This window comes from Myotis yumanensis, unplaced genomic scaffold (assembly GCF_028538775.1).
Source record: "Myotis yumanensis isolate MYYU_CA2020_CCGP unplaced genomic scaffold, mMyoYum1.0.hap1 SCAF_13, whole genome shotgun sequence".
Classification (NCBI taxonomy): Eukaryota; Metazoa; Chordata; class Mammalia; order Chiroptera; family Vespertilionidae; genus Myotis; species Myotis yumanensis.
The window spans coordinates 59,727,895-59,755,627 of record NW_027223764.1 but is presented as its reverse complement, the minus strand read 5'-3'; the positions used below and the strand labels follow the sequence as shown (position 1 = coordinate 59,755,627).

At 48.0% G+C, this 27,733-nt stretch overlaps 1 protein-coding gene across 2 annotated transcripts in view; it reads right to left on the bottom strand.

Annotated features, from left to right (window-relative positions):
- Positions 1–27,733, bottom strand: part of GRID1 (glutamate ionotropic receptor delta type subunit 1) — a 629,487-nt gene that overhangs the window by 97,568 nt on the left and 504,186 nt on the right. For both annotated transcript variants that reach the window (XM_070433218.1, XM_070433219.1), the window contains 4 exons: positions 18,779–18,880; positions 17,372–17,569; positions 13,178–13,502; positions 12,076–12,214 (listed from right to left, as the gene is read on the bottom strand). In XM_070433218.1, coding sequence (XP_070289319.1) covers positions 12,076–12,214; positions 13,178–13,502; positions 17,372–17,569; positions 18,779–18,880 — 764 coding nt within the window. The remainder of the gene's footprint in view (positions 1–12,075; positions 12,215–13,177; positions 13,503–17,371; positions 17,570–18,778; positions 18,881–27,733) is intronic.

Here is a 27,733-nt window from a genome sequence, read left to right as displayed (position 1 = left end):
TTTAGAAAAAGGTGTTCTGTCAACTCTTTGCCCAGCAAATCAATATGGAGATCCAACATAAATATTGGCTCTCGAGATAAAAATAAACACCTAGAGAAAAACAAAACACCAAAGCCAGCTCCTTCCTTGCAGAGATGTACATGGAATGTGGCCCAAAACACAGTACTCAGCACGGGAATGCAGGTTCGGGAGACGGTCAGCATCCTCAGCCCCTGCCGGCGCCTCCGGGTGAGCTGTTCTCCACTCTCCACGCGTGTATGCTGGACTACAGACAGGGCCCATCCAAGAAGCCCTCTTTCTGTCCCTAGGTAATCCCAATATTGAATTGTCCTATACAAAGTTCCTAATTCTCTCCATACAAACCAAGAAGAACAAATCTACCTTCAATAGTTAATTCAGCCATTTAATGTATGTATGGGGGACGCACACTGTGTGCTATGGACCTAATGTTTGTATCTCCCCAAAATTCATATGTGAAAGTCCTTACCCACGTGTTATGGTGCTTAGAGGTGGGCAGGGAATTAGGTTTAGATGAGGTCATGAAAGGATTAGTGACCTTATAAGAGAGACCAGAGCTCCCTCTCTCTGTACCATGTGAGGACACAGCAGGCTGAAGGTGACGTCTGCCAGCCAGGAGGAGGGCTCTCGCCAGGAGCCAAACCTGCAAGCACACAGACCTCAGACCTCCAGCCCCAGCAGCTGTGAGAAAGAGCACCTGCTGCTTATGCTCCCAGCCTGCAGGGTTTAGTGTGGTGGCAGGGCTGTGTCAGGCATTGTATTGAGCATCATTATATGATGGAGCACAAACTCAGTCCCCAGATCCATGGAGCTTATTATCTGGAAGGATGGATGTATATTAAGCAAAAAGTGAACACGTCAATCCATAGTTATGCAGTGTGATCATTGCTAAGAAAGAAACATAGTGGAGTCTAAGAGAGAGAAAAATAGAAAAGGGTGATTTAACTTGAGGAGCATCCAGGAAGCTACTGTGAGGAGGAGACATCCCGCAGAGACTAGAAGGATGAGGTGCTGTGATCTAGATAAAAGCAGAGATGGTCCAGAAATGTGGACTAATCTCGGTAAAGGCTACAGAGCAGAAAACCACCTGTGATTCTGAGACGCACACAGAAGCCAGGGAGCAGCGTAGTACTGAGAAACGAGAGGCCTTCACAGCTCCGTAGGAAGTCTTGAAATCAAGCAGTGTTGGTCTCCCAACTTTATTCTTCTTTTTCAAAATAATTTCTCCATTCAATATCCATTTATTTTAGAACAATCTTGTTCAATTTTACCTTTTTTAAAAAGTCTGTTGGGATTTTGATGAGGATTGCATCATTGAATCTATATCTCAATTAGGGAGATTTGCCATCTCAACATATTGAGTCTTTCAATCCATGAATATTGGATATCTCTACATTTATTTATATCTTCTTCAATTTCTCTTGGAAATATTTTCCACTAAGAATATAATTCTTATACATCTTTTAAAAATGTATTCCTAACAACTGCATACTTTGGATGCTGTTGTAACTGTATTTTAATGTGGTCTCAGGTGTTGGTTGTTAGTGTATAAAGATAACCATTGATTTCTGCATAGTCACTCCTTTCCTGAAACCTGTGAAGATTTATTAGATTTAAATTTATTACAACATCGTTAAGATTTTCTACAAAGACCACCATGTTATCAGGAAATAAAGACAGCTTTACGTGTCCCTTTCAAACTGCTTGCCTTTTATGTCTTTTACTGTTTGTTGCGCAGCCGTGGCCTGCAGAGCAGCGCTCTTGCTGGCTGGGGAGAAGCAGCCCAGATGTCATCGTTAACCACATTCCCAGCAGACAGTTCTCTGTGCCCATTATCAGGTCATGAAAGTTTCCTTTTATTTTCTTACTAGTGGCCCAGTGCATGGATCTGTGCACATGGAAAGTAAATTAATTAGAAGAAATATTTTAATATCGCTATTTGCCCTTTATAATAGAAGTGTCAACCAAATTCACGATCGACAATGACAGATTGAAACACACGGGTGTGACTGGCGCCAGCGAGAGCTTTATATGTATCACACATGTGTGAGTCAACTTAGCCTTTTATAGATACAGAACAAACTCGCCTAATTAGACCTGCTTTCTGATGTAGCTAAACTTTTCCCAGCCCAGTGAAGCACCTCAACTTCTCTTTCAGGTAACTGTCAGAAACACAGCAGTAAATATCAACACAAAGCAGATTATCATTGTAGATCACACAGGGAGAACAAAGGGTGAAATATTTAACTGCAGCAGTGTTTGGCTATATTCTGCACAGTGAGAAAACCTGAAGTTATTTTCAAGGTTCACCATTTCATCTTTTCAGTCGGGTCAAGTTTCTAAGCTTTCTAAATCTCCATTTTCCAACTAATGAAAAGAAAATAGGATTCCACCAAGTCTCCTATCTACCTACTCCAGGACTTCACAGACATTTGGTTAAAGTGTAAAATGTTTCCACCCGGCTATAAAGCAAGACATGCTCCTGGGCTGAAGAAACTGCAAGGAGGCTGGTCACTAGGGAGAGGAAGCCAGCCATTGCTATGTGACATCATTACCCAGACAGTCAGACACTTAGCATATTAGTCTTTTATATAGAGAGATTTTTAATTATAAATGGGTATTGAATTTTGTCAAATGCTTTTTTTTAGCAATTGAGATGATTATATAATTCTTTTCCTTTATTTTTTTAATGTAGTGAATCACATTGATTGGTTTTCGTGTATTGAAATAAGCTTTTATCCTGGGGATAAAAATCCACTTGAATATGATGTATTTTTACATATTGCTAGATTAAATCTGCTACTGTTTAGTTTAGGATATTTCCATCTAAGTTCACTGGGAATATTGATCAGTAACTTTATTTTCTTGTAATATCTTTTTCAGTTTTTGTTATCAGGGTTATGCCAATTTCATTAAATTAATTTAAAACATTTTTGTCTCTATTTTCTGAAAGAATTTACAACCAGTGTTTTCCATTAAATGCTGGAGAGCAGCGACAGCACTTGGGCCTGGAACTTCACTTGTAGTAAGACCTATAAATCCAATGTCATCAAGAGATATATAAATATTCAGATCTCTTCTTAAGTTGGATTTTATAAGTTGTGTTTACCTAAGTTATTGAATATATTGGCCTAAATTTGCTTATAATATTTTTGTATTATCCTTTTAAGGACTAAAAGATATAGTAAAATCCCCCCATTTCATTCCTGATATTGATCATTTCATTTTTCTCTCATTTATTTTCCTTGATTAATCTTACTTAAGGTTTATCAACTTTATTAAACTTACCAAACAACAAACTTTTAACTTTGCTAATTTTCTGGTATTACACATATTCTATTTTTTTAATTACTTTGAATTTAGCTTGCTCTTATTTTTCTATCTTTTTAATGGAGAAACTAAGAATCTTGAATTTAAGCTTTTTACTTCTTACAGAAGCATTATAAACTTTGCTTTAAACACTACTTTAGCTGCATTCACAAATTTTTTAAAATATATTTTATTGATTTTTTACAGAGAGGAAGGGAGAGGGATAGAGAGTTAGAAACATCGATGAGAGAGAAACATCGATCAGCTGCCTCCTGCACACCCCACAATGGGGATGTGCCCGCAACCAAGGTACATGCCCTTGACCAGAATCGAACCTGGGACCCTTCAGTCCACAGGCTGACGCTCCATCCACTGAGCCAAACTAGTCAGGGCGTGCATTCACAAATTTTGATATGTTGTGATTTCATTGCAATTTAGTTAGAAATATTTTTTACATCTCTTTCATGATTTATTTCTTTAATATATAAGTTTAAAATTCTATTATTTAAATTTTACTAAGGATTTTCTAGATTAGTTTTAGTGATTTCTAATTTAAGTTAACTATAACAGTATAACATGATCTTTAACATTTTACTCTTTAAAAAGAGTAAAAATTTAGTAAGATTTAACTCTATGGACCAATGAGTGATCCATCTTACTGGATGACCCATGAACACTAGAAAAGAATGTGCACTCTGCAATTGTTGGTGTACTGTTCTAGAAATGTCGATTATGTCAAGTTAGTTGACAGTATCGTTTACATCTTCTATAGCTTTACTGCTCTTTAGTTTATATCAATTTCTAAGAAAATAAAGTTGATTTTTTTACTATTTTATATTTGACTATGTCTCCCATTAGATTTGTCAGATTTCCCCTCATAAATGTTGACACTTCGTTATTAGATGCATACATATTTAGAATTGTTGTCTTTCCAGTGAAATTGAGCCTTTTATCATTGTGGGATGTGCCTCTTTATGCCATATAATGCTCTATGGCAACAATTTTCGGTGTGCCTCAAGTATTTTTAAAACATGCTATCTAGTCTGGGCTAAAGGGTCTGGTGTGGGCCTTGGTCCCCCTGCTCCTCAAGAGTGACCTCCATAGCTAAGATATCTCTTCCGATTAAAAAAACACAACAAAAACATGCTAAAGGGTCTGAGCCTTTTATCATTGTGGAATGTGCCTATCTAGTCTGAAGTTCCCATAACTTCAGTCTTCCAGGTATAAAAACAGTGGAGTTTGTGACTGAGTGACAGGGAGGCTACTGGAGTCCCAGGAATTCCTCTTAAAGGGCCTGCACAAGGACTTACTTGGACTCACTCCCTCAGAGCTCCAGCTCTGGAGCAGCAGCTTGAAAGGATCCAGGGACATACAGGGAGGAACTAACTTATCTGGCATCAGGGCAAGAGCTGGGGGCAGCTTTCTCCCAGAGAGAAGTGTTGGCAGAGGCTTGGGTTCCTTTGATGAGACCTCCCCCACAGAACCGACTGGCAGGCATCATATCTGAGTCTCCATCAACCTGGCTCATAATTTTTGCCCCACCTGGTGATTCCCTGACACCCCACCCCAACCAACTTGCAGGCTCATCCAAGCCATTTCCAGGGGCTTTCCCACACCACTGGCCTCTCTTGCCTCATGCTTTGGTCTCCCTAAAATCCCTCAAACAAGTAGCAGCTGGCCTCAGCATGCCCCATACCTCTCAAAAACTGGCCACATGCCCAGGACTAGTGGCATCCCACCTTGGTTCACAGCTTGGCTCTTCCTGGGACCTCTGAGCCTAATAAAAGTGCCAGCCATTGGCAGATTGCTCTGTAGCTTATGCTGGGTGGCCCCAGAAAGGGCACAGACAGTGGCTGACTTTGTACCTCCTGGAGGCCCCAGAGCCAGTGCACCCAGTGGTCAGCTTCAGACTATGCCAGATTACAACCCTAGCACATCCACGAGTAACACACTCAAGAGGCAGACTCAGTGAGCACCAAAGCCCCACTGAAGCAAGTCCTGCTCCACAGGGGTGTCTCCTGCACAGCAGCTCTTCTGCTGTAGCTGCAGCTGGTCCTCACAGCCAATTGGCTGGAGGTCAATCCCTCCCAGTGATGCCAACAGAAATCAAGGCTCAACAGGACAGTGCACACAACCAACACAGGGGCATGCCTGGAGTGCCCAGTTCGGGTGACTGGGGAGGCTGAGTCACTGGGCCCTGCAGGACACCTACTACACAAAGCACTCTACCAAGTCTGGGAGACATAGCAGCTCTACCTAAACATAAAACAAACACAGTGAAGCAGCCAAAATGCAGAGACAAAGAAATATGTTGGAAATGAAAGAATGGAAGAAATCTCCAGAAAAATAACTAAATGAAATGGAGCATGCAAACTACCAGATACAGAGTTCAAAACACTGGATATAAGGATGCTCAAGGAACTTACTGAGAACTTCAAGGAACTTAGGTATAACTTCAAGGAACTTAATGAACCATCAACAATATAAAAAAGAACCAGTCATAAAGGAAGGATACACTAACTGAAATAAAGAATAATTTACTACAAGGAATCAATAGTAGAGTAGTGTACACCAAGAATCAAATGAGCTATTTGGAATATGTGGAAGCAAAGAACACCCAATCAGAATAGAAGAAAGAAAAAAGAATCCAAAAACATGAAGATAGTGTAAGGAGCCTCTGAGACAATTTCAAATGTACCAACATTTGTATCATGGGGATGCTGGAAGGAGAAGAGAGGGAACAAAGAATTGAAAACCTTTTTGGAAAAATAACAGAAAATGTCCCTTACCAGGTGAAAGAAATAAGCATACAAGTCAAGGAAGCCTAGAGAATTCCAAACAAGATCAACCCAAACAGGCACATACCACAACACATCATAATTAAAATGCTAACGGTTAAAGACAAAGAGAGAATTTTAAAAAGCAGCAATAGAAAAGCAGTTAGTTACCTGCAAGGGAGTGCCCATAAGACTGTTAGCTTATTTCTCAACAGAAACTTTGCAGGCCAGAAAGGAGTGGTAAGAAATAGTCAAAGTGATGAAAAGCAAGGACCTACAATCAAGATCACTCTACACAGCAAAGCTATCATTTAGAATTGAAGGTCAGGTAAAGAGCTTTAAAGACATGAAACAGCTAAAAAAATTTATCACCACCAAACCAGAATTACATGCAATGCTAAAGGGTCTTCTTTAAGAAGAAGCAAAAGAAAAGATAAAAAAAATATGAACAATAAAATGGCAATAAATACATATCTATGAACAACTGAATCTAAAAATCAAAATAAACAGAACAGAAATGGACTCATAGATACATAAAACATTTTGACGGTTGCCAGATGAGAGGGGGGGAGTGGAAAAGGTGAAGTGATTTAGAAGTACAAATTAATAGTTATAGTGTAGTCAAGGGGGTGTAGAATACAGCATAGGGAATATAGTCAATTATATTCTAATAACTCTGTATGGTGTCAGATGAGTATGAGATTTTTTGAGATAATCACTTAATAAGTTTTATAATGTCTAATAATTGGGGTGTACGCCTGGAAATAACATAATAATGTATGTCAAATGTAATTGAAAAAATAAAAAGTGATTTTAAAAAAGAGCTATTAATCCAGCTTTAGTTTGTCTATGACTTTTTGATATAACATCAATAGCATGATCAATTAAAAATTATTAATTTGGCTTTATTTGTCCTACTTGATTTATCCTAGTCCTGCCCAGCTCATATTTTCCCCCATTTTATCCACAAATTTATCTTAAAATTGACATCTCATTAAAAAACAACGTATTTCTCTCTTTCATATATACTAAAGGACATCTTGGTTGCCTCCACATTTTGCTAAATAAAGCTGCTATGAAGATTTATGTGAATGTTTTTGTGTTCATATGTGTTTTCAATTCATTTATATAAATACCAAGGAGCATGACTACTGGGCTACAGAGTATGAGTTCATTTAGTTTTCCAAGAAACTGTTAAACTTTCTTCTAAAGCGACTATACCATTTTGAATTCCCTCCAGCAATAAAAGAGGGTTTCTGTTGCTTCCCAATCTCACCAGCATTTGGTGGCGTCAGTATTTTGCATTGTGGCCATACTAACAGGTGTGTAGTGGTATCTTATTTTTGTTTTATTTTCCATTCCCTAATGTTACATGCTATTGAGCACCTTTTCATCTGCTTTTTTTCCCATATGTATATCTTCTTTGGTGAGGTGTCTGTTCATTTTTTTTTTTTTACTCATTAAAAAAAAATAGGTTGTTTTCTTCATTACTATTTAAATAGTTCTTTATATATTTTGGATATCATCTTTTACCTAATAAGTATTTTGCAAAGATTTTTCTCACAATCTGTGACTTGTCTTCTAATTTTCTTAAGTGTCTTTATCACAGAATTGTTTTTATTGTAATGAAGTCTAACTTACCAATTTATTATTGATTGTTCTTTTGATGTTGAATCTAAGAAGTCATCACCAAACCCAAGGTCATCTAGATTTTTTATTCACCATAAAACTGCAAAAAAACCAAAACATCACTTTATAAAAAGTTTACAGCAAGTTTTATGGAATAGTGGTTATTTCTTTACATCAAGATGATTGAAAGGAAAAATAACTTGGGATAAATTAGACTACCGGTGAGTTCAGTTTTTTTATTTTATGTTCCCCTCTGAAAATGTGTAGATGTGTGTGCACAAGAAAAAGCTCCTTTCAAATAATCAAAGAGGGAAGAATGACTATAAATTCACTCTACAAAGCCAGTATTTTCCTGATAGCAAAACCAAAGACATTAAAAAAAGAAAAAGGAAAATTATAGGCCAATATCCTTGATGAATATAGATGCAAAAATTATCAACAAAATGTTAGCAACCAGATTTGACAATACATTAAAAGGATTATACACCATGTCCTAGTGAGATTTATCTTAGAGATGCAAAGATCGTTTAACATCTATAAATCAGCCAGTGAAATACATCACATTAACAAAATAAAGAATAAAATATTTAGATGTAAAGTAACTATTAGTATTTTAAAGGGGGGTCACAATTATTATTGAATAGTTTTCTATTAGTTTGAGAATGTATAGGTTGAAGATCATTTGGATTAATAAGAAAGATATGTCACTGGAAGACAAAGACCCACCATTCATCTTTCCAGAAACCTACTGAATCCACAGCCTAGGTATATGGCCTGAGTGGGAATCGAACCTGCAACCCTTCAGTGTGCAGGATGACGCTCCAGCCCACGCACCACACCAGCCAGGGATATCGTGTTTTCTGAAGGTGTGTCATCTCGGAGGGTTTTATTTTATACCTACACAGGCAGAGCAGCTCGCAGTCACAATGACGGAGGGTCCCTGTTTCCTCTGGGCTCTGCAGGGAACAGTGGACACAAACCCCAGTCACTGGCATTTGTCTCTGATACAGAAAATAGAAATGCAGTCTGACACAGCTTCACTACGGCTGTTCTCACTATTGAAAGGCTGCATCAGTCATAACTCTAGAAACAGAAATTCTGTCCCTAGGACAAAACTCCAGAGGGAAAGTTTCCCACTGAGGCCAGGCTGGCATCGCAGCTACCGCTCAGCCTCTGCCTAGACACCTAAGCCAGGGCTCCATCCCGGGAGGATGCGTCGACCTGGAGCCAGTCTACTACTGGGTGACCTAAGGGGACCCTATCTGCCTGTTTCTGGAAAGAGCTCAGAATCAAGAAATAGCAAACTGAACATCAAGAACAACAGCATGAAGGCATAAAGAAAGGATTCAGCACTTTAAAATAATGTATAAATGCACTTAAACTACACTGCATTAGATATTCCAAACACATAATTAGAAAACATATGTTAAGAAAATGAAGTAAAATGTCTTAAATATTTGCTTCTCTATAGGTATAGTTCATTATAGTAAGCACTCTTGCCATAAACAGTGGCTGAGAAATAAAGGAGATACTAACAGAGTGAGAGGAAGAAAGGATAAGTGGAAATAAAAACACAGGAATATAATTTATATACTCATTAACATAGTTGAAAATCATCTGAACACTGGAGAAAATCTAATCAGGAGTGTGGAGGACATGCTGAAGAACTCTCCCAGAATAAAAAGGAAATTCTACGCATGGTTAATCACATGTAGGTTGACTCTATTAAATAGTGATGGATGTTTAAAATTTAAAGGTATTAGAAGGGTTAATTATAAAGGAGAAAGCACATGAGAGGGAAAGAAGTGGAGGAGGAAGAATAAAAGGAAGGAGGGAAGGATAAAGATGATGGAGAAAAGGAATCATAAGAAGGAAGAAGGGGAGGGGGGGAGGAGGAGAAAGTGATGTGAGACAAGGAAAAACTGGAAAATGAGCAGAGGAAGCCATGGAGGAGGGGGAGAAAGGTGAAAGGTAGTAAAAAGGGGGAGAGAGAGAGAGAGAGAGAGAGAGAGAGAGAGAGAGAGAGAGAAGTGAGTGAGAGAGAGAAGGAGAAGGAGGAAAAGGGGAAGATGAAGAGGGAAGAAAGGAGGGGAGAGGAATGGAAGGCAGAGGAGGAGCACAAGGGAATAAATAAATGGAACAAGAGAATGAGCAGAAAGAAGGGGGAGAGGGAGACAGGAAGACAAGGAGAGTAAGGGAAGGAGAGGGGGAGGTGAAGAGGGGGATGGGGGATAGAAAAGAGATGGAGTAAAAGGGGGAGGATAAAGAAAATAGTGGGAATGGAAGGGAGGAAAGGAAAGAGGACAGGAGAAGGAAGACGTAAGTGGGATCATCTCCGGGTTCTCTGTAGCATTAATATAGGAAGAGCAATGGGGCAAATTCTACAGAATTCAGGCAATAGAACAAGTTATACAGAATATCACTGTGACACCCAGAGAAGAGTCATTTGTATGTATATGCAACTAAAAGCATTCTCAGATATGTTATCTCAGGAAGTATATCACTGCTATAATATATTGCTCAAAGGGCTACTCTAGCTGAACAAAAATTCAGCAAAATAAAGATATGAATAATGACTAGACCGTGGAATAAAGAAACAGCCAACAAGCATTGAACCAGAATTCAGAGCAAATAATGACTACAAATGTGGGTGGGATAAAACAAAAGAATAAAAATGCCAAATAAAAATCTCAGAGAAACCATTAAATTTCTTTTAAATAAGAGGAAAAGAAAGGACCATAGTAAACTGAGTCCAAAGTCTTAGAATCTATAACAAAAAACAACGAAGTGGGAAGAGAAAAGGAAATAAAGGTGTTCTAGTATCATCTTTCATGGGAAGAAATACAACCAAATGGTCTCACTGTGCTACCTAGATATCAAAATCAACCAAAAACAGCACAAAAAATAAAAGCACAAACCAATATTCTAATAAATGAAGATGCAAAAATTCTCAGCCAGAATACCAGCAAATCCAACAATATATGAAAGACTCATAAACCATGACCACATGAGATTCATTCAAGGAATAGAATATTTGAAAAACAATCAATGGTATTTATAAGCTATGGTAATCTATTGTATTTATAAGCTAAAAAAGAAAAATCAGATCATCATGTCAAGTAATGTCAAGAAAACATTTGACAAAATTCAATACTCATTCACAATAAACATTCACACCAAGTGATAGCCTACTGGTTTAATGCAATTACAACTGTAATTAATACAATTCCTATTATAACCCCCCAAATGGTTTTATAGACATAGACAAGCTTAGTCCAAAATTTATATGTAAAGGTGCAGACCCTAGAATAGGTAAAACAATCTTGACGAAGAAGAATAAAATGGGAGGAACCACTCTGCCCAGTATCCAGGCTGACTCTGTGCTACGGTAATAAAGACAGTGGGCTGTTGGCAAAGGGGTGGGCACACAGACCAATGGGACTCAACAGAAAAGTCAGAAATAGAACCCCACAAATAGGTCCAACTGATTTCTGACAAATTACTAAATAAAGGAAGGATAGCCTTTTTTATACATGGTGCCGATCAAGTGAGCATCCATAGACAAAAAAAATAAAGGTTTAAATAGAACTCAACCTAAACCTTAGACAAAAAACAACTCAAAATAAGTGTAGACTGAAATATAAAACTACAAAACTTTTGAGGAAAAAGAACCCCCAAAACAGGAGGATATCTTCAGGGTCTAGGGTTGGGCAAGTAGTTAAATTCATGCCAAAGCAGGACCCACAAAAGAATAAATTTATAAATTGGACCTCATAAAAATTAAATTTTTTCTCTGTGAAGACCTTTCCAAGTTATTTCATCATGTTCAACTAAGTCTTTTATACCATATTTTAAAAATTTTGGTAAAATGAAAAAATATTTTAGTCCCTAGTTTCAATATTTTTATAATTTCATAAATATAAGTTAAATAAGTTTTCTAATCACTAAGATAATTAACATGTTCTTAAAAATAATTTTAAGGTGTTTGAAGTTTTGGAAAATATATTAGACTTTTGGTTTTAATTATTTTTAATGGAATGTTTAGAAACTTTTGATTAAATCAGTTTGTAATCAATGTTTAAATGAGAAAAATTTAATTGGTTAATTTTTAATGTTCTGATTAGTCTAAGAAGCATTTAAATGTTCAGAGAAATATGAATGCGTTTACACATTCACTTAATTGTGCATAAAGTGAAGCACAACAGGAGCGAAGCTCCTCGTAGGTCTGGGAGCAAGTCGGTCACTGACTGACTGGTGACCCCAGCCCACGCAGGCAAGTTTCCACCCTCTCTGTACAGCCTCCCAGCTGACTGGCCGCAGCTCTGGAGGGGGATGGTCTTACCTTATGGGGCTGTCCATCCTGGACACTGTGAGGAAGGCGGCGAGGTTGGCCGTGTAGGAGGAGCACACGATGAGGGTGAAGAGCCACCAGCTGCCCATCACTATGCGCATGGCCACGGAGTTCACAGAGGACTCGCCACCTGCGGGAAGGGCGGAGCAGAGGGGATTGGCTGGGGCTGCCGCTCCCACCGGCCATGGACCTGCTCTGGGCAGGCAGCCTCCACAGTGATGGGCTGGGGACCAGAGAAGTGGCTGCCAGCTTAGGGGGGGCGACTGTGCCAGTCCGGGAAAGACCCTAAGACACCAGTCTGGGGGAGGGATGGAGGACCAGAGGATACAGAAGAGCCAGGATTGGCCTTTTCCTGACGTGGTATCTGTCAAAACACCAAGGATTAAGCCCTACCACCCAACTCTCCCAGTTAGCAGGCTCCGCCCACTGTGAGACGTGCTGGCGGCCACCTGGCTGAGGGCAGGCCCAGTCCCTTTCAAGGTCACATGGAGCCGCGTTGGGCATTCTACAGACAGGAATTACCTCCTACCCGGGGGGTCTGGGCGTCCTTCCGACCTCAGCATGAGGGCTGCCTGGCACCTTACTCACATGCAGCCCTCACTGCATGGCTCTTCCCGGCTTTCAGAGGGGCTGCCTCTGCGAGCCAGTGCTCTCCGGGCTCCTTCGTGGCAGCAGGAAGAGCTCCTGACTGCCTATCCTTACACAACCCCACGAGCACGCTGTGCTATGGTGCAAACTGAGCCAACACTCAGATAAGGGACTTCCCATTCCCTGTTTCTGGTGAAAACTGCACAGTCCTGTCACTCCACAGGCACTGCCCAGACGTCTCGGGAGGGAGACGTGCTATGTCCAACGCAGCTGCTCTTAGGTCATTGCCAAGCAGTTGTCGTGTTTTCCCACTAAGGCTTCAAACTGAAGCAAGATTCCTTTGGTTTGGCAGCCCCGCGAGCATAGAATCATTCTGGCATGGGAGGGGACAGTGCCAGGCGGAACGCCACAGCCCACTCTGTCTAAAGTGGAGAACCGGGATTTGAGCTTTGCCAACAGATAAGTTCTTCCAGGCGATCCCAGCACCAGGAACCCAGGAAGGTACCTTGTTGTACGAAGGCTCCATAGACGATCCAGATGGCACTGTGCAAGGTGGCAGACGCCGATGGCCGCGGCTGGGCAGCAGCCTGAGCCGTCACGGCCTGCATCCGGTTCAGCACGAATATCAGCACGCCAACCACAGGGATGGCTGCCGCGATGCAGGCCCAGACCGCAAAGTCAAACGGAGCAAAGAGAGAGAAGATGCTGATCTTCTCCTCGGGCTTCTTGAGCAGGATCCCCACCGAGTAGTCCATGTACCGCTTGCTGAAGTCCACCACACTCTCCCTCTCCGGGGTGATGGTGATGGCGGAGATGGCCAAGTCTGCTCTCTGAAAGGCAAAACGTCTCCTCAGAGGACGTCGCGCTGACGCTGCTCTGTCCAGAGGAGACGGGATTCTCCAGGTGGCACCCGTGGCCTTGCACGTTTTAAGGCAAACCCAGCACTAAGTGGTCTGCTCTTACCTCTTTACCTCGTACACTTCTCTCCCAAACCTAACAGCTCCTGGAAACCGCGGCTGGAGACGAGAGGCTGGAAAGCATCTGCCTCCTGTGTGACGGGTAGTTTTCTCCAGCTCCTCCCTGCTGCCCCAGCAGCTTCCTCCTTTCTCAGGCTGGCCTGTCCCTCGGACCCACACACCACGAAGCCCCTGTGTCTTCCAGCTGGTCTGGGTCCTCCCTAGACTGGGAGCACAGGCCCGCCACTTTCCTGTCAAGCCTCCCGGCCCCCAGCCTGCCACACCCTGACGGCTTTCGTTTCTAAAATATTTTGGAAGTTGTATGGTGAGCTTTGCAACTACCTTGAAGCTCATTAATGTATCAGACCCTGATTGGTTTATATGCAGAGACCATGCCAGAGAGTACCATCCACCAAGAAAAGGGCCCCGCTTCCCTTGTTGTCCCACCTCCCTCTGCCGGGCCTGCATGCCGGGGCTGCCTCTTCGCAGGAACACCGTGCCAGGAGGGGGCTCGTGGGCGAGCTGCACTCTGACCTGAAACGCACCTCTCAGGATTTTTGCTTTCTAAGATGGGCTTCATTTTAAAAAGAATCAAAGACCCCCATTAGGATGGAAGCAGACTGTGAGATAGCGCTGCCGACTGGTGGAGGTTAGGGTCTTTGTGCCTAGAAGGACGCTGGCAGGCAGTCCCAGGCTGGAGTGCCCGCCTCAAGCCCCAGGCCACTACGGTGGCCAGTGGTCATCTGGATCTTGACTCTTGAGCCTTGAAGTCAGAGGCATCCTCAGAATTAGGTTTAGTTTAAAATGACCAATCATAACAACAGATCTAACCTACCTATTCAAATTGGGAGAACATGCATAGATTTTATCAGGCTTAGTATGTGCGCTAGAGGGTTAGACATGCTGATGTTCTGAACTGAAACCCAACAACACACCAAGAGCAGGAGAAATACTGGGGTGATGGTGTTGGCTCTCCTCCTACACTTTCATGTTTGCATCTCTGGCCTTCGCCTTTGCCTGTCTTATCACAAACCCCAGACCCAGGGGTTCTGTCCGCATGCTTGAGGAGCTAGACAAGTTGGAGCAAAGCTGACTGAGAAAGGGGCCTGGTGGTGAAGGACACGTTTGCCGCACAGGATGGAGGCAAACTATATGGCGCCAGGTGCAGAGGAGCCAAGGGAGCAGACACAGGTGGAGGGTGGCCTGGGGGCCGGAGGCAACACCGCTCCTGGGGCCGCCCGCCCTTGTCTGCAGATGTGAATTTCATAGGAAACTGACATAGAATTCCATGCCCAACCGTCTTCACGTTGTTCCACAAGGTCGGAGCACAATCTTTCTTTGGTTTAATTTTCGAGGACAGATTATTAGGTTGCCGAGGAGAAAGGTCAACTTTTGAAACGTTCTCTAAGGAATGCTGCCAAAGGACCCGACCAAGGACAAAGCAAGGAGCTCAGGCTGCCCCGAGGCCCCGCTGGGGCGGAGCCACAGTGCCCATGCGCCCACCTAGGGACACCTGGGATTGCCCCACCTGTATGCAGCCACCTGAACGTCAGGGTCGGGGGACAGATAATAGCATCAAGTCATGGTTTGGGAGCAACAAGAAATCAAAAACATTGAGAATCACAAAACATGGAGAATCAACCACGGAGGCCCAGCAGGCAGGAGAGGAGGAAGGATACGAACAGCACAGAAACCTTGGGAAGGATGAACCTCAAACCCAGATGTGGAGTGGGAAGGGCCAGACACAAAATATCACACATATTATACTGAATGTTCGTGAAAGCGAATCTATGGAGATAGCCAGCAGATGGTGACGCCCGTGCTGGGTGGGAATGGAAGTAACTGTGGTTGAGTGAGAGAGCTCACGGGTGGTGGATATATTCTAAAACGATGTTATGGAGATGGCTGCACAACTCTGAGGTTTTCTAAAAATCACTGAACCGTACATTTGAAATGGGCGAATTTTATGGCATGTAAGGTATACTACAGCGAGGTGTTATTTAACGTCTGGGGAAACTGCATAGCAACGGGCCCCGGGTCTGCCTTTAGGGGTTTGTAAAGCAAAGGAGCCGTGTGCTAGGAGCAAAGCCAGAAAGACCCAGAAGTACAACAGGTGGTAGTCAAGACATGTGACAGTGACAGCAACACGGAGGGTGCTAAAAGATGCATGAATGTGCCCACCGGTGTGGCTCAGTGGCTGAGCATTGATCTGTGAATCAGGAGGTCATGGTTCAATTCCCAATCAGGGCACATACCCGGGTTTCAGGCTCAATTCCCATTGAGGGGTGTGCAGGAGGCAGCTGATGAATGATTCTCTCTCATCATTGATGTTTCTCTCTCTCTCTCTCTCTCTCTCCATTCTTCTCTGAAATCAACACTAGAGGCCCGGTGCACGAAATTTGTGCACTCAGGGTGGGGCAGTGGGGGAGAGCTGTCCCTCAGCCTGGCCTGCGCCCTCTCCCAGTCCAGGAGCCCTTGGTGCCTAAGCCGTCAGTCAGACATCCTTAGCGCTGCCGCAGAGGCAGGAGAGGCTCCCACCACTGTCGCTGCGCTTGCCATCCGTGAGCCTGGCTTCTGGCTGAGCAGCACTCCCCTTGTGGGATGGGGCCGAAATCAGCTCTCCGACATCCCCCCAAGGAGTCCCGGATTGTGAGAGGGTGCAGGCCAGGCCAAGGGACCCCATCGATGCACAATCAAGGCTGGAGAGGGATGTGGGAGGTTGGCCAGCTGGGGAGTGACTGCGGGAGGGCTCCAGGGCATGTCCAGCCTATCTCACTGAGTCCCGATTGGCCAGACCCCAGCAGCAAGCTAACCTACCAGTCAGAGCACCTGCCTCCTGGTGGTCAGTGCACATCATAGCGAGCAGTTGAGCATCCTTAACATATCATTAGCATATTACACTATGGTTGGTTGAACGGCCAACCAGTCGACTAGACACTTAGCATATTAGGCTTTTATTATATAGAATATATATTTTAAATGTATATATTTAAAAGATACATGGATGTGGGTGCTGAGTGAGGAACTAGCGAAGGTCACTGGTGGTGAGAAGTTCAAAGCACTGTGACCCCACAGCTGTCCACAGGCACTGCAGAAACCTCCGGGTGGGTGGTGACAGGGTGACAGTGACCATGGAGAGGGTGGGCTTGCACCATAAGCCACCATCCTAAATGATTGTGAGGAAATGGCCAGAGTTCCTGAGATGACAGGGGCAGGAATGGGGACACGGTGACTTGGCCTCATGCGTGGGTCTCAGTGTGGACTTGGGTTCCACAGCAGGGAGAGGAGTAATGGTTCTATATTGGTGGACGAACTGGAACTGGCTGAGGAATGCCATGCCAGCTGCACACGCAGTGCAAGCAATGCAGACACACACACATGCACCTCACTGATGGGCCACGTGAGGGAGGAGAACTGGCATCAGCAGTGCCCCCGTTGAGAATGAGGTTCTCCCCTCAGCACGCATGGGGGGTGGGCTTCCCGGGATACATTACAGAGCAGGCACAGGGACAGGCTTCTCAGGAAGCAGAGCAATGGGCACAGAAGGAAAACAGAGAGAGCCAGGGACTGAGCAAAGGAGCAGGAAACGGGGGATGGTGGGGAGAGGATTGTGGAGAAAGAGAGCGTTTATGTGTGAAAGTGGTAACTGTGGTCCCAAGGTTCCAGCTGCTCAATGGGCCTCATTTGGGTGCCCTCCCCCCGAGGCAGGCGGGGTGCCCCCCGGGGACCTGCTTGGGACCTACCTTGCTGATGAGCTCCCCGATCATGCCGTTCCAGGAGGTGTTGTGGAGCTGGTGGCCATACCCGCCGTCAGGGGCCTGGTAGATCTCATACTTGAAGCCCAGGGCCTTGGCCAGCGCATCCAGGACGTCCACAGAGAAGCCTTTGTAGCGCTTGGGCTGCCCGAGGATGTTCTCGGCCACCATCACAAAAGGCTCCTCCTAAGGCCACAGAATGAGCAGCGTCAACACCTACCAGGCCAGCAGCCACGTGCCCAGGTGCCGAGACCGAGCTGGTGGCGGCAGCTGGAACGCTGCAGACAGTGCACGCCTTCACCGGGTGAGGCTGCAACCTGAGACCTCTGCCCTTTCCTGGCCTTCGGTCATGCAGGAAGGCCCTGTGGCCCGCATGCCATGGGCACAGCCTTACAACCTGGGTTACATCATCCCGGCTCTGCCCAGACCTGTCTCCCAGGCCACACGGCTCCTTCCACTCCTTCACCTGTGACAGCCCGAGCTCCACCCTTAGGAAATGCCATTATTCCTCAGGACCCAGCTAAGAGGTGTGGATATTTCTCATCCAGGAGCTTAATGACAATGAAGTTCTGCGATGCTGGGGCTGAGAGAAGCGTAGCATCTACCGGCTGCACTAGGGAATGGATGCTGATTCACGGGCCATGAGCATATCATAAGTCAAAGGTCAGAAGAGGATAGGAGAGAAGAGGATAGGACTGAATCCCACTCCCAAGCTACGCCCTGCGCACAGCCACGTGCTCCTGCAGGGACGTGGCGTCTGGCAAACGCCCGGGCGCTGCCACCCGCCCTGTGACCCAGGGCAGCCTCTGGCGAACAGCCCCAGGGAATGTATCTCATTAATGTAACGGTTTTTGAGGGCAAGGGATGTGCTTCTTGTCTGTGGTGTGCTGTGGTGTGCGTACAGAGGCGCTGCTGGCGAGGGTGTGCCTGCCCGGACAGAGGGAGGTCTGCACCTGCCCGCCTGCTAACCAGAGCTCACCTAAGCTTCCTCCTACAGTTCTCAACAGGTTAGAGGAGAAACTGAAAGGAAGATGTCACTAAGGTCCCTGATGAGGTAATGTCTGTGATTCTGGGACAATTGTGCAGAAAAGCTGAAACCAATAGTCTTCATTATGAAGCCTGTGTCACGTGGCCCGTCAGGGGTGCTGGGTGCCGGGAAACGTCCCCTCCAGCCACTGCTCTGCACGCCTGGGAGGCAGAGGCCGTGCTCTTCCGTCCTCACCACGTTGACTATGGTGCCAACGGTCCTATGGGAGCTCAGGCCACCACAGAAGATCCCGTCTTTCCAAACCCGGCCCGAAACCAGACACCTCCGCCTCAGAAGCCCGAGAAGCCCGCCCCTCCCCCGCCCCCCCGGGCCCAGGAGCCCAGGAGCCCAGGAGCCCAGGAGCCTACCAAGACAGTCACCACTTTGAGAGTCAGTCCCTGGAGGCGGCTGCCCATGGGCCTCTCCTGCAGGCTGCCGTTCAGGCCCTTCTCCGAGTCCCACGTCGCCAGCTGTGAAGGAAAGAGGGAGCGTGAGGGGCAGATGGCGCCTGTGCACAGCCTGCGGCTGCTGCCTACACTGGGACGAGGCACGGCAGGTGCACTGACCGCGGGGCTCCTCTGAGACCCAGGGCCGCCCTCAGGGACAAGAGTGTCAGACGAGGCTGCCCCGAGGGCTTGCCCCGTTCTTCCAGTGAAACCAACGGTGAAAACCTGTTTCTGGAGTGAATGTCTATGCCGCTTCATTCTGTCCACTGGCTGCAGCCCTGTCACCGTGTCGCCCACAGAGTGTCCTCTCCCTTTAGTTACTCCTCTGACTCTCACAGACCAGAGGGCCTTGGCGTTCCCATGGCCACAGCCAGCAGCGCAGGATGGCGCTTCGCAGAAGCAGGTGACCGGGTGTAGCTTGTCCCACCCGGGGCCTGCGGCAGGCCCAGCGCCCACGCCTGCCTGCACGTGTGTAGGTCATTTCCCGGGTGTGCACACGGAGGCCGGAATCCCGTGCCAGGCCTGCTGCGCCCGAGCCTGCAGCATCCTGACATGTTCCTGGCTGCTCTGGGGCCTGTCTGGGCTCAGAGACAAAAGGAAACAACTGTTCTCGGAATGGCTTCCCCTTCCGGTACCCTCCATCCCATCAGTGATTCCCCACTGCTGGAGGCTAATTCCAGCAGGTCATAAATGCAAGAAGTTCATCAAGAGGTTGATAGAACCTTGAGGCTTCAGCAGGGCTGAAGATACATACTATTGCCTGCTGGAGTAGCCGAAAGCATTTCCCCAAACCTAAAGATTTGCATATATTTTTGCCTGCTTCTGAGACAGCAGAAGCAGTTCCCCCTAACTGACAATGCCTACTATATACCAAACCTTACCTTTTGATATGTATATCTGCTTTGTTTTAGGGCAATTTGTGTTAATAAAGATCGAGGGGTCCAGAGGTTCAGAGAACGTGGTTACTGAAGCTAGGTCTCCTCTGGCTCCCCAAAATGCCTCTCAAATTTATATTTCATGTCTAGTCTCTTTATTAATTTACGTGCAGCCCTTCTCCAGATTCCTGAACCCTCTAGATCAGCCGTGGGCAAACTACGGCCCGCGGGCCGGATCCGGCCCATTTGAAATGAATAAAACTAAAAAAAAAAAGACCGTACCCTTTTATGTAATGATGTTTACTTTGAATTTATATTAGTTCACACAAACACTCCATCCATGCTTTTGTTCCGGCCCTCCGGTCCAGTTTAAGAACCCACTGTGGCCCTCGAGTCAAAAAGTTTGCCCACCCCTGCTCTAGATCAGTGATTCCCAAAGTGGGCGCTACTGCCCCCTGGTGGGCACTGCAGCGATCCAGGGGGACAGTGATGGCCAAAGGTGCATTTGTTTTAACTTTTTTTGTATTACCTTTCTATTCTGAGTTCAATAAATAGTTTCATAATTTCAAACTTCAATGTTTCTAATTTACACCTTTCTTTACTATATTTTACGAAAAAGGTAGAAACATTAATACATATACCTTTCTGTTTAATTGCTATTAAAATTTTAAAAAAATTAATTTCCAGGGGGTGCTGAGTAATATTGTTTCTGGAAAGGGGGCGGTAGGCCAAATAAGTTTGGGAACCACTGCTCTAGATGCAGGGAAAGAACCCTGGCACCCCACTGTTCATGTGTGAGGGTAAAAAATACAGACACAGCCCCATCTCCAGCCAGCTTGTCCAGATCAGCTCTTGGTCACATGGGAAGTGAAGGCTTCCCTGCAATCCTGGGTGACAGCCCCTGTTTTCCAGCCACGAGATGAGCGCTAACATGGGGCGGAGCAGAATCTCCTACGAGGGCTTCCAACCCTCCCCAAGCCCGGCCCGCCGGCAGGGCTCAGCTTCCTGGTCTGTGGTGAAGGAGATGTGGACGTTTTAGCTCCCAGGCGATTCTACTGCATAGCCAAGATCATGAACCACAGTATGGACTAGCACAGCGATCCTCCAGCTATGACAGGCACACAGATCACCCCGCCTTCGCATGCGCTGATTCCTGGGCCCCCGATTACTTCTGTCCAATGTGCTCCGGGTGCGGCTGCTGATCCATGGCCTCTATGTGAGTAGCAAGGGGTCCCAGGCAGCCTCTGCCTTTCTTCAGGCCAAGAAGAGCCAACCCTCTGAGGAAAAGTGCCACCGGGGCCCTCAAGGTGCCACCAGTAGTGGCGCCTAACGACACGTCTACTCTCCCGGCACCTCCCTAGCCCTGACATCACAGTGGCTGTCATTATAGTAGCTTAATAAGAAAAGAAGGGTGAGATGTTCTTGCATTTTTTGGGGGGGCGGTATTGGGGGGCTAGGCTGTTAAGTCCAACTCAAGAGGAAGGACTTCCACCAGTGCTCAGGCCGCACCAACCATTTTATAGTCAGAGGTAAACAAGGTAGTGGTTACCATAGTTACACTGTTCTTGTGAGTTTCACTTGTTTTGACCACTCCCTGCACTTCCCTCAGCCCATTAGCTTCCCAGGTAAGATCTGGGGAGTGTTATAAGGTCAAGCCTAATTTGCTAAGAGGACTGTGCCCTCTAAGCTGGGACTTGTTTGTGACTTTGCCAACAGGTCAGTCCAAGGCTTAATCCTATATCAGCTCCCCACATCTCACCCTTCTTTTATTATTAAGCTACTATAATGAAAGTTAAACCCAAGCATCAAGAACAAAAAATGTTTAAGTCCCAATTTCAATGTGCAACAGTTCTGAGTCCAAGTTTCAATGTCCGACAGTTCCTTATGTGTACCTCGCATCTGGGGCCATTCCCCCCGGAAGATGCTGCACCCGGAGGCCTAGGGCAGGCACAGCAGATGACGCACATGCTCCGGAACCAGCTAAAAGGAACCTGGAAACTCCTGCTGTCACTCAGGCCTGACGCCCATGAAGGCCCACACTCCGACTACAGGCTGCCCTGCTGTGAGGACGAGCTGCTCGGGCAAGAGCAGGGCTGCTCTGAGGAGCTCCCCAGACCACGGGCTGATCTTAGGGGCACTGCAGGGAAGAGCAGAGTGAAGATCTACCCAATACTCCCTTTCAGGAACCCCAGAGACACCAAGCTCTGGGACTGGCGCAGTGAGGAGAGCGCATGCTGTGTCTCCCCTGGGTCTCGGGAACGGCGCTGGGCCCGGAGCAATCCTGCAGCGGATTCAAACGCTGCTCAGAGGAAGAGCACACGCTCAGCCTAAAGGGCCACAGTATTGACCCAGCTTCTCACATGCCCGCGGGGCCCTGTGTGCACGCGGGCCGCCGCACCTGCTCTCCACGATGGCGCACAGGCCTTAGGGCCGCTGAACCCCAAGGCGCGGTCTGCTGCACCTCCTGGGCTGAGGGCTGGACCCCAGCAGTGATATCCTGGAGGCAATCTCGTCCTCGTGGGGATAGATCCATTCCAGGGAGGGGCACTCTGTCCGGCACCAGGACTGGCATTTCTAACACCTGCTGCTGAACGCCCTGGCCTGGGTGAAGGCGCCTCTCAGACCCGTGATGCCTGGTGTGGGTGAGGGCCTGCGATGGGCTCTGCGTGTCCTTGAGCAGCCGGCTCCACCGGTGTCTCCACGGGGATTGCAATCAGCCGTGGAATGGAGAATGGGGCTGGGAGAAGCAGTGGGATGAAGTGAGATCCTCTGGGTTTCGGCTCCGCTCCACGGACTGCCCCTCGGAGACTGTCCACGCCCCTGGGCCTCCAGCCACTGCCGGGCGCAGGGCAGCTGCACTCTGTCCCAGGGATTGCACCGCCTCCCTTTGGTCTCATCACCCCAACGCCCTCTCTCCCAGCCCCTCCCAGGTGGGGACAGGTACCTTTACAATAAACAAACTCAAACAGGACTGTGCTAATTAAATTTTTCCCATGACTTCCTGTTTTCTACAGGATAAATCCTAACGCTTTTAAGCTTGGCCTAAAAGGAAGGCCTTCCTAATGCAGACCCAACCTTGACTTTCAGCTTCACTGCAGTTTTCACAGCCACATGCACCCTCCGCCCCCGCCGCCAAGCCCCTCGGATGTCCGGATGTCCGCGCGCATCACGTTCCCTCCTGGCGCACTGCATCCAGTCCCTTTGCCTGAAGTGCCGTTTCTCTTCAGCCGAGTCTGGTAAACTCTTACTTATTTTTATTTTTTTAAAATATATTTTATTGATTTTTTACAGAGAGGAAGGGAGAGGGATAGAGAGTTAGAAACATCGATGAGAGAGAGAGAGAAACATCGATCAGCTGCCTCCTGCACACTCCCTACTGGGGATGTGCCTGAAACCAAGGTACATGCCCTTGACCGGAATCGAACCTGGGACCTTACAGTCCACAGGCCGATGCTCTAACCACTGAGCCAAACCGGTTAGGGCAACTCTTACTTATTTTTAAAGTTTTCACTTTAGAACGTGTTTGGTTTACAGGGAAGTGGTGGGGGGTGTCCACACAATGCACACAGCCCACCCCAGGTCCCTGTCATGGTTCCATGAGTGAGGTCCGTTCCCGCAGCTCATAGCGCTCAGCCATCTTCCACCCAGTGAAGCTGCAGAGGAAATGAACCCTGTCCTCCCTTCTGGCCCTCCTGTGACCCAGCGGTGCTCCGGGGCTTCTCACCCCGTGCCCTGGGGTCACACCCTGTCTTCTGAAACTCGAGAGTCTCAGTACTTTGAACTCGGCCGGAGCCGCGAGCCCCAGGCGGCTGAGCCCCGAATGCCTCGCTGTTCCCATCTCCGGTTTCCATCCCTGCCTGGAATGCCATGTCTCTTAAAGATCACGTGCTATCTACCTGCTCCAGAGTGTGGAAGAAGACGGGGCCTTGGAGGTGTGGGACGGGCAGTCCGTGAGCCAGCAGACCTTGTTCTGGGTTCCACCACTTACCTGAACGCCGCAGCCAGCACCTCTGTAACTTCACTGAAATTCCACTCTCATATCCAGAACATGGAATAAAAAGGCCTTCCCTGCCTACCATGTTGAAGGGCTATTCAAAGGAGAACATCGTTTTGCTATAAACTGTTATAAAATCTATAATAATAAAAGTCTAATATGCTAATTAGACTGGATGTCCTTCCGGATGACCTTCCGGACAAAGCCGGGCTGCGAGGGAAGCCCGGGTCCAGGTGCCGGAGGGAAGCCAGTGCCGGCAGCCAGGGGAAGGTAGGCCTACTCTTGCATGAATTTCGTGCATTGAGCCTCTAGTAAATTAATAATCACAAATAAAGAATTAGGATATGAAACTGTATGTACAATACAACCTTAATTATGTGTTTTTTAGAAAAGATGGTAGTAAAAATGGGAGAAGCCATGTTGAAATATATTATGTGAATATATCTAGGGGGTAAAATTATGGACAATTATTATTACTTCTTAATGCTCTTCCAGGTTTTTTAACAGATTTGTCACTACTTTCACAGACAGGAAAGTATTTTGATAAAAATGAGGAAGACAGACAATTAGGCAAAGTCTGGTCACAAGCACTTGCACAAGGGAGGCTGGTGGGAGAGAGCAGAGTCCAGTTCTCAGTTGCTGTGTCAGAGCCAATTTGCACCTCCGAGCCCAACTGTCAGCCCTCCGGCTGCCAGGAGCCATGGCAGGCGCTCATCTCCGGGAGAGGTCATTGCCGGCCAGCCCACGGTGCCCACAGCCCACGGTGCCCACGGCCCACGGTACCCATGACCCACAGCCCATGGTGCCCATGGCCCACAATCCACGGTGCCCACAGCCCACGGTGCCCACAGCCCATGGTGCCCACGGCCCACGGTACCTGTGGCTCTCGGTGCCCATGGTGCCCATGGCCCATGGTGCCCACAGCCCACAGTGCCCACAGTGCCCACGGTGCCCATGACCCATGGCCCACGGTGCCCACGGTCCACAGTGCCCACAGCCCATGGTGCCCATGGCCCACAATCCACGGTGCCCACAGCCCACGGTGCCCACAGCCCATGGTGCCCACGGCCCACGGTACCTGTGGCTCTCGGTGCCCATGGTGCCCATGGCCCATGGTGCCCACAGCCCACAGTGCCCACAGTGCCCACGGTGCCCATGACCCATGGCCCACGGTGCCCACGGTCCACAGTGCCCACAGCCCATGGTGCCCATGGCCCACAATCCACGGTGCCCACAGCCCACAGTGCCCACAGCCCATGGTGCCAACGACCCACAATCCACAGTGCCCACAGCCCACAGTGCCCACAGCCCATGGTGCCCACGACCCACAGTGCCCACAGTCCACAGTGCCCACGGTCCATGGTGTCCATGGTGCCCATGGCCCATGGTGCCCGCAGCCCACGGCTGCTCTACCCAGGGTCAGGCTGAGAGCCTAAGGGTCTGGAGCCAGGAAGTGGCCGGTGCCCAGCGGTTCAGGGGAACAGGCAGACTTTTCCCCAAAAAAGAGGGAGCACCACCGCATGTGGTGACCCCCACGTAGAACTCATAAGAGGAAAACATTCTTTCAAGCTGCTGTTAGTCTTTTATTTTTTGTCTGAAAATACTTAAGTGTTAACATTTACTTTTTATTATTTTGGTGTTTTTTTTAAAATACAGATTTATCCTTCCCTGGCCTTCAGGCATTTGTACTCTAACAAAGAAAAAAAAAATAAAACTTCATAATGAAACCAAAATTCTGCTTCAAACACATCAGAGGGCACATGTTCCAGGATCAGGCCCTTTCCGCGTAGCAGGACTAGATTATTCCCACTCCTCAGCCCAAAGCCAGGACCCCCAGGCTGCGCGAGCCCCGACTTCCACAAAGCTCTGTGCTCTTGCCCAAATCTCACCACCGTGAGGCAAACCCTCATTTGTGAGCGAGGCCAGGACAGGGGCAGACACAGCCCAGCACAGGCTCCAGCGGCATGCTCTAAAGTTAAGTCAAGTCTTTTAAGGCAGTCCCAACCCCCAGCCAACCAGGAGTAGGAGAGGCTGCGCCCACCTCCCCCGGGGGGCCTGGTTCTCCAGGGTCAACACGCCTGGGAAGAGTTTGGGTCAATAGAAGCCAAAGAGGCTGATGGGCTTGCTGAGTGGGACCCGTGCCTCCAGGAGCCAGCGTCCCGCTTTGCCGAGGGAATTTGGGGGATGGGGTCAATGAATGAATGGCCACAGAGGCCCACTCCTGACACTGACCTGTCAAGATCAGCACGTGAAAAACTAATTTCCTACCGTTAAAGCGAGGCCGGCCCTGCGTGACGACCCGGCAGCCCTGGTGCTGTCCCCAGGGCGTGGGCATGGACAGGGCCACAGCCCAGGGTGGGAGTGGGCAGAGGCTTCAAAGTCTGATTCTGACGAACGACTAGTCACGGGATCAGCTAGTCGGAGAACAGCTTTCTAAGCCCCTGGCCCTCGGCAAATATATTTTCCGAGTCACCAGGGTGCTCTCGGTTAGTGGTTGAGCTGGGAGCCGTGCGGTTTGGGACTCTGTGGCCTTGTCCTATTACCCCACCTGCGACAGGCCTCCGTGCGAGCCCGACTGTGGGTGCAACCTAATTACAGGGGTGTCCTCAAGTGCCCTGGCTTCCAGGGAAAAGGAGCCGTGAAGCACCCCAACTGCTTGGGGCTGCGAGACCGACTGTGACCAAACTCCCCGGGAGACAGAGCCAGCCAGCTAGAGAGGGGTGCCTGATCCCCGTCTCGCGTCTAACCACGTCTGACTAGACAGCAGATCATAACCTGCCTCGTCACATTTACACCCGAGGGAACAGGACGGGGTCTGGGGACCTCGCAGCCACAGCCAAGTGGAGCCGCCCCATCGCCAGGACCTGCCCACAGCGCAGGCTCCGCTGGCGGCTCCTGCAGCCACAGGAGCTCATCCCCGTGGATTCTCCAGACCACCAGGCCCTCTACCAGCTTTGCTCCTCTGCCCATTCTTATTGGAGAATAGATGTGTTCCCTGTGCTTCAGGGACCACAGCCTTGGTGGGGGCGGAGGGGACGGGACAGGGGAGCCCACACCCAGAACCTGCTTGAAGTGGGTGTCTGCACTGGTTGCAAGTACCCAACCGCACAGGGCTGGTACCACCATCGCAGACACAGCGGGCATCTGAGGACAGAACAGCGAGGTCTGCGGCCAGGGCTGGAGGGAAGGGCTCACCTAAGTTCATGTTCTGAATTCCAGCTCAGCAGGTCCCCGAGGTGTGGGCCTGGGAGAGTGGCACCAGGCCTGTACACCAGGTCCCATGGGGGGCCCACAGCGGGAGGTGGGGCCCACCGCCACAGGGGCGGGGCCTGGAAGCTCAAACAGGCTGTGGGGAAGGAGGAGGCGGCTCTGAGGGGAGCTGAGCACCTGGCTCCGAGCAAGGGCACTGAGCGCGGTTGGAAGTTGCACTCTCTTCCACGCGCAGGCATCGCTAGTGTAAACGTCCAGGGGCAGATCCTGAGTGAACACGGAGAGTGCCCACAGGCGGCTCTGTGCAGACGCTGAGCAAGGACGAGGGGAAGAGTCCCAGGGGTATGGAGGGACCAGGCAGCCTGAGGGACCCCCTGGATGGCCAAACCCCCGGCCTCTGCCACCTGAGAGCCAGGCGCCCGGGCTACTGGCTGCACGGGGAGAGACGGGTGCCACGTGCTGCAAGAGCCTTTTTATTTCTTCCTTTGTATTACCTTTAGTGGGTGACACCAGTTAACACAATTATACAGGTTTCAGTGCACAATTCTACAGCATATCATCCGTATTCACCACCTAAGTCAAGCCTCTGTCCCTCACCTTGTATCCTCGCCCACCCCCTCTCTCCCCAGCAACCACCACACTGAGTCCTGTCCTGTCCCGGGCACAGAGAGGACCGCCAGAAAGCAGGAAGATGCTGCCGCTCTCACTGTGACAAACAAAAAGTCAGATCATCACGAAGAGTCTGAGAAGCCCCGCCAAGGAGAGAGGCCCCCCAAAGAGAGAGGGTACGAGAATGGT